This window comes from Verticillium dahliae, genomic scaffold (genome assembly GCF_000150675.1).
Source record: "Verticillium dahliae VdLs.17 supercont1.6 genomic scaffold, whole genome shotgun sequence".
Classification (NCBI taxonomy): Eukaryota; Fungi; Ascomycota; class Sordariomycetes; order Glomerellales; family Plectosphaerellaceae; genus Verticillium; species Verticillium dahliae.
In genome coordinates, this window is record NW_009276926.1 from 571,765 (window position 1) to 578,017 (window position 6,253).

Genomic DNA, 6,253 nt, shown 5'->3' on the forward strand with positions numbered 1-6,253 from the left:
CAAGCCCCCGATTCATCAAACCATACCTGCGCGGCCTTCGGAGGCGGCACGACGCTAGCATCAGTTCGACTCGCCTCGAGACTAAACGAGTGGTCATAAGTACATGAATGACACTTCTGACGCTCGTCTTCATCCTGCGTACATGTTTCCTACGTACATATTTCCTGCCGCAAAAGGAGACAGCGACAATCTGAAAGCCATCCAGCTCGAGCTGCCAAGTTCAACATGGGCATGATGGCAGATACCCACTACATGACATGCCTGGCGCCTGGCAAAGAACCGCCACAAATTTCAAGATTGCAAGCAAGTACATCTATTCTTGTTACAAAGCTGTCCCAGCTCACCAGTAGAATACACATGACGGGCCGGCCCAACCACGCCCCAGGAAACCCAAACACGGCGACGAGAGCTCACACGCCAAAGCGAAACTCCCGAAACTTCTTCTGATAGTAGAATGTCGACAGCGCGCCGGCGACGGTCAGGCCGATGGCCGGGCGGGACCTTGCCTGCGTGGCGACGAGCCGCTGGGCGCCGGCGCCCAGCAGGACGACGCTGCTGCCCAGCGCGAGCTCGGCGCCATAGTCCTTGTTCTTCTTCAGGAGGTATCCTGCACGCACGCAGAGAGTGGTTAGCTGGAGCTCCGCGCCTCGTGGCGCATGGAGCGGGCGGAGCGAGGTGAGATTCGCAGCACTGCCCGGCAACACGGGCCACGGCCCCCAGAGGGCCAGAGGGAGAGGGTACTAACCTGCAAAGGCAAAGCTCGTGCCGAGAGTCAGGCCTGCGATGAGAGACGGCTTGGAACGCGTGCGGACGAAGCCGAAGGTGCCGCCGGCAGCCACTGTTGGGCGGGCGGGTACACGTGAGCATTTGACCTGGGAACGGGAGGGGCTAGTCAGAGCGTCGGGACTTACACAGGCCTGCCAATGTGAATGCGGGGTGCTCAGCCATGACTGTGACGTTTGCGCTGTGTGTGAGATGGATGGCAAGGGAGGTAGCATGAGCACACGAGGTTGAGCTTGGGGGTTGACAGCTCTCGAGTCGTCGAGGTCATGATCTGCTGAGATAAGCGAAAAGAAATGAGTGAAAGGTCCGAGTGGGGCCGGACTTTCGGCCTGGCGATGGCGTGCCGCAACTTGAGCGTGATGCAAACGAGGAGAAACGGGTCAAGATTCGGTATTTCAAAACGATTAGAATGGGAGAATGTGAGTAAAGGCGTGTTTATACCGAAGATGTCAACCAGCTGGTTCTTCTCCCGCATGAATTGCCTTCGTGAAGCTAGTGCCGTTTTCCTAGATGCCTCGCGGCGTTGAATCAAAGACACTACGAACAGCCATCGAGCTTGCTCATCGTTGCAAAACCATTGTGTATTCAGACCCCCAAACTCCTTATATGCATGTCACACCGCTTCCGCACGACCATCTTTAGGCTTTTCCTCTGGCTTCTCCTGAGGCTTCTCCTGAGGCTTGTCCCCTGGCTTCTCCTGAGGCTTGTCCTCTGGCTTCTCCTGAGGCTTCTCTGTCGGCCTTTCTTCCGGCTTGCCTTCTGGCATTTCTTTGGGATTTTCCTGCTTATCATCTGGTTTCCCTGGAGCAGCATCCTCTGGCTTGCCCTCTGGCTTGCCCTCTGGCTTGCCCTCTGGCTTGCCCTCTGGCTTCTCCCCCGGTTTGTCTTCCTGCTTCGTCTCTGGCTTCTGCTCTGGCGTGACTTGTGGCTTCTCCTCGGGCTTGCTTTCTGGCTTGTCTTGCGGCTTCAATTCAGGCTCGAGCTCCGGCTTGATGTCAGGTTTGGCCTCCAGCTTGGCCGCCTCCTTCTCAGGCTTCTTCGCTGGCTTCTTCGTCCCAATGACCGGCGCCGCCTCGCCACTGCACAGCTTCTGCAACGGGATAAACGGCTCGTCAACGGCATCCGTAAAAACGCCACCAAACTCATCCTCGAGCTCCACGTTCTCCGGGTACCGGTGCGCGACAACCCAGATCCGCCCATCAATGGGCCGCGGGTGTATCGGCTCGTCAGCCTGGATGGCGCGGACAGCGGCGCGTAGCAGGGGCCGCAGGACGGGGAAGAACCACGAGTCGTAGTACTTGTCGACAAAGGCCTTCTTGCTGCAAGTGTTGTGGTAAAAAGGCGTAAATGTGGCGCGTGGCCGTGTTCGTGCCCGAGGCGGAGGCCGGCGATCCAGGCGCGTGCCGAGTCGACGGGCCGCTCGTCATCGAGGAGGGCGTCGAAGAGGCGGCGCAGGCCACGGTAGAGTGGCGCCGGCATCTGGATGGTGTAGCCGGCATCGAGGACGCCGGCGGCCTTCTCGACCGTGGCGGTGCGATCGTGGTTGGCGAAGCGGAGGCGGCGCATGAACTTTTCGTTGTGGCACTGCGTCTGCGTGATGGCGTAGTCTGTGTCGAGGAAGGCGTGGTACTCGGTCACGTCGTGGCCGTCGCGCCGCGGCTCAGGAAACGTGTAGTCGTCGCGCCCTCCGGGGAAGACGCCGTCATTGAGGTCGAGGGTGCGCTGGTACTCCTGCCGCGCGTAGAGCGTCGAGACGTAGTACTGGTCCGAGTTGTGGTACTTGTACTCCGGGTCGAACGTGTCCTCGATGAGCGCCAGCGTCGCGTCGATCAGGGTCCGCAGGTCGCCCAGCGGCCCGATGACGGTGCCTGAGTTGACGAAGCGCGAGTCGCTGAACGGCAGACCGCCGGTGCCCGTCTCAGGGCCCCAGACGTAGCGGGGCAGGGTGGAAAAGGGGACGAGCCAGCAGCGCGGGTCGCGTTGCTTCTCGTCGCCGTTGCCGCTGCTGGGGAAGCACCCCTTGTCGGTGCCCCAGAGGACCGTCTGGCGCAGGCCCTTGGAGTGCACTTCCTCGACGGTGAGGCCACGCTGATCGGCTAGTCTCTGATCGGCGGCGGCGGCGACGTCAAAGTAACGCTGGATCAGGGTCTCGGCGGGGATCTGGGCGAGGACGTCGAAGCCGTCGACGACGATGACAAGATCATCATCCTCGCCGGCAGCGGGGCCGTGAAGATAGCGAGTAATGGCCCGCAGCTTTGCAATGTGAGCCGCCTTGGCGTCAAACTCGCCCGTAGCCTTGTAGCCGACCAGCACGGAATCGGAAAGCGGTTGACGAGGGCAGAAGCCACGACGGCGCACACAGGCGGCTTCACCAGCGTCGTCGGGACGAGATAATGCAATCGGGAGATTCTGCCGAGGCTCGTTACGTGTGGCCGTGCCCCTGGACCGGCCTGGGGATTACTTGAGGGTGATTCTGTGGGCTTTTCGGGCGTCTTAGTCTCGGCCCCGGCGGGCATAGATTCTAGGGAAGAACGAGATATATCCTACACAACCATGTTAATAAACGAACGACGGTCAAGTCGCAACGAACTTCTGCGACCGAACTACGAATATGCCTACCCTGTACTGAATGACCAGCGCTGTGAAGAAAAGCAACAGCAGAAAGCTGACGACACCGTAAGAGGTGCGCCGGGATGCGCTGGCAAGCATAGCGGTGGTGTTGCTCGGGGAGGTCGGACCACGGAGTTGTATCACAGAAAAGAAGAATCGTCTTACACGGGCGTCAACTACCTGATGGCAGTGAGAGGTCCTACAAATGCCTGAAGAAAGTGCCGAAGGAAAAGGTTCGGATGCCCGGATGACAAGGTGGTCAGACGAAGGGGGCCACAACACTGATGCGCGTTGAGATAGGAGAACACAGATTGGCCACGAAGCATAGCCGGCTCTGAAGGAGGCAGCGTCATCTTAAAGCAGAAACGGGAAAACAAGGGAACGGCGGGATGGACGAAGCAGAGTAAGAAGTAATACAGTTGCCTACCGGCTTGGGACGCGGCACAGCACAATAGCTTGGCCCCGTTTGGCGGCACAAGGTACTGGGTATTGGCTCGTCCTGGACAGGATGATGGATCGCGTCTTTCTTCACAGGACGGACCTTTGCAAGCTGGGCATTCCTGGGCACGCCACCAAGGAGAGAACTAGAGAAGCGGCGAGGAGGCAGTCAAGCCTCGTGGCACTGGGGGCCAGCGCTGGTCTCAGCCATCATACTTGTCTACGACAACATGTGGTTAGAGGTTCGGCTGCGTGGGTGTGGACATGGGGGCGAGACAGCCACAAGACGGCGACAGACATCCAAGGGGGGATGAAGAGCCCCATGGACATTGGCTGCGGCTTGTGCCCTGCGCCTGGCGCCCAGCTTCAGCGATGGAAAGAAAAAGTGAAGTGAGGCCAGGCCAGGGGACTGCTTGGAGGAGTGCCTGTGGTTCTTGTCTCCGCGCCTCGTCGATCGGATCGGTTTTGGAGGGGGCGGACGCCAAAGCAAGGGGATGGCTGACAAGGGCTGAGGAGCCAGATCCCTGCGGCCAACGCAATAGAGATGGGCCTTTTGAGGTGATATTGGCGGATTTTGGGAACAAGAGCCAGGCTTGGCCATGGAGTATGCTGGAGAATTTGCACGCCAGCCAAGATGCCGGAAGAATGAGACGATGCAGGAGTGTCGTCTCGAGGATGGACTTTCCCTTCCGGGCGACCCACTGTTGCCGTCCATCCATGGTCGCTCTTTCTCTCCCTCTTCTCTCACAACTACCTAGGTACCTACCTAAGGTAAGGTACCTACCTAACCTGTAATCGCGACCTCTCGGCAGTGCGTGAAAATGCCGGCGATGACTGCAAGAGAGAGGTGTTTTCCTCCCCTCATTTCGACAACACGAGAAACCTTACAGAAGTTAAGTTTTACTAAACGGTGCTGTGCCTCACTCGTGATTCAACTTTAACTCGCAAATAGAACCAACGGGGCGGGGGAGGTACATATACCGTGCTTTGGGGGCTTGTTCGCAGCTTCCTGATGACGAGAGAAAGTATCGGTACATCGGCCGCGTCAGGAGCACAGCCGGGGCTGGGCTGCAGCGACCCGAGACCCCTGAAGACAGGTACTGAAGACGATAACGCACTTGCGCACCTACTAGGCACCTACCGGTATCTTAAGGTGACGGCCTCGCTGAGAGATCCGTGGACCCCTGTGAACTGTGATCAGCCGCCCCAAACGTTGACAGCTGCCAACGTGGGAGGGACGGCCAGGCTGCTTACCTTGAAAAAGGTAAGGTACCTTTCCTCCAAGGTGGTAAGTACCAAGGGCGATCGCTGACACATCATCCTCCCACCATTCGGGGAGGTACAGAGGAGGGGAGCCCGGTGCTTGGAACTCGATGCATTTCCCCGCGATCCGACCTTTCGCCTGGCAGATCACAAACCCAGCTGCCGCAATCACACACAACCACACACGCAGCCAACCCCCGCCCAGACGCCGTCCGTCGCTCCCAGCTTCCACCTACAAGTCACAAGTCGCTCACCTCGCCAACATGCCCGACTTTGGCTCCATCGTCAAGGGCGGGTGGCATCCCGAGAAGAAGGGCACCACCTTCAAGGGCCAGATGGTGCGTAGCATTCCGTCCTTGTCTCACGACAATCTCCACTGTGCCACGCGATGCGCCACCACCCAGCTTCACTGACATCCCTCGTAGAAAGGCCTCGTGGGAAGAGGCGACAAGGATAAGGACGAAGAGCGTGCCAATCACGTCTCGAGACCCATCGCCTCCCTGCGAGATCCAGCCTCCTTTGCTCCTCCTCCCAAGCGCACCGCAGACCAGCCTCTGCCGCCGCCCATCTCCCGCACGAGCACAGCATCCTCTGCCGCCGCCGGACCCCCGTCCTACAACGACTCGAACCGCTATGCTACCCAGCAGCAGCAGCAGTATGGCGCCGTTGCCGAGGAGGAGGACGACACGCCAGCCCCTCCGAAGCCCTACCGGGTTGACACGACCGGCCTCTCGACGTCCCATCTGCCGCCGCCTCCCAAAATGAAGAACATGGGCATCGCGCCGCCGCCGACCCCTCCCTCCGCCGCCTCCGCCGCCAGGGCCCCGCCGCCGAGCTTGCCGCCGAGGTTACCACCCCGCACCCCCTCGGCCTCGACGACACCCATCCAGAGCCCCGCGCCTACCGGCGGCTCCTCCAACGCGGCGAGCGGCGGTGGCGGCTACCTCAACCAAGGTGCCATGAACCGTCTCGGCGCAGCCGGCGTCTCCGTTCCGGCCTTTGGCATCGGCAGATCCTCCTCTCCAGCCGCCCCGGCCCCAGCACCGGCAATGGGCCGCCGCGCCATCGCCCACCCCGGCCCCCGCCGCCTCGCACATGAGCGAGCTCCAGAACCGCTTCTCCAAGCTCAGCAAGCCCTCCTTCGGCGCACCCTCGCCAG

The 6,253-nt window shown here is 60.3% G+C and overlaps 3 protein-coding genes across 3 annotated transcripts; 1 reads left to right on the plus strand and 2 right to left on the minus strand.

The window, feature by feature from the left end:
* Window positions 1–299: 299 nt before the first annotated feature.
* Window positions 300–988, minus strand: VDAG_03735 (uncharacterized protein). The gene is made up of 3 exons (XM_009653819.1): window positions 912–988; window positions 746–838; window positions 300–607 (listed from the first exon to the last, which is right to left on the minus strand). Exons 1-3 carry the CDS (start codon window positions 946–948, stop codon window positions 411–413), a joined length of 327 nt encoding a protein of 108 aa, XP_009652114.1. The 5' UTR covers window positions 949–988; the 3' UTR covers window positions 300–410.
* A 408-nt stretch (window positions 989–1,396) lies between these two features.
* Window positions 1,397–3,492, minus strand: VDAG_03736 (uncharacterized protein; the record flags this gene model as incomplete). The annotated part of the gene is made up of 4 exons (XM_009653820.1): window positions 1,397–1,731; window positions 1,847–1,873; window positions 1,956–3,036; window positions 3,403–3,492. 4 exons carry the CDS (start codon window positions 3,490–3,492, stop codon window positions 1,397–1,399), a joined length of 1,533 nt encoding a protein of 510 aa, XP_009652115.1.
* Window positions 3,493–5,357: 1,865 nt separating this feature from the next.
* On the plus strand, window positions 5,358–6,193 carry VDAG_03737 (uncharacterized protein; the record flags this gene model as incomplete). Its single annotated transcript, XM_009653821.1, has 3 exons — window positions 5,358–5,432; window positions 5,520–6,083; window positions 6,107–6,193. 3 exons carry the CDS (start codon window positions 5,358–5,360, stop codon window positions 6,191–6,193), a joined length of 726 nt encoding a protein of 241 aa, XP_009652116.1.
* Window positions 6,194–6,253: the final 60 nt, after the last annotated feature.

What these genes read in the sequence shown, in the direction of transcription:
- VDAG_03735 (XM_009653819.1), bottom strand. Translation starts at nt 948, where the DNA reads ATGGCTGAGCACCCCGCATTCACATTGGCAGGCCTGT. An exon ending in ATTCACATTGGCAGGCCTGT is followed by an intron (nt 839 to 911) that starts GTAAGTCCCGAC and finishes CCCGCCCAACAG; the next exon opens with TGGCTGCCGGCGGCACCTTC. An exon ending in CACGAGCTTTGCCTTTGCAG is followed by an intron (nt 608 to 745) that starts GTTAGTACCCTC and finishes GCGTGCGTGCAG; the next exon opens with GATACCTCCTGAAGAAGAAC.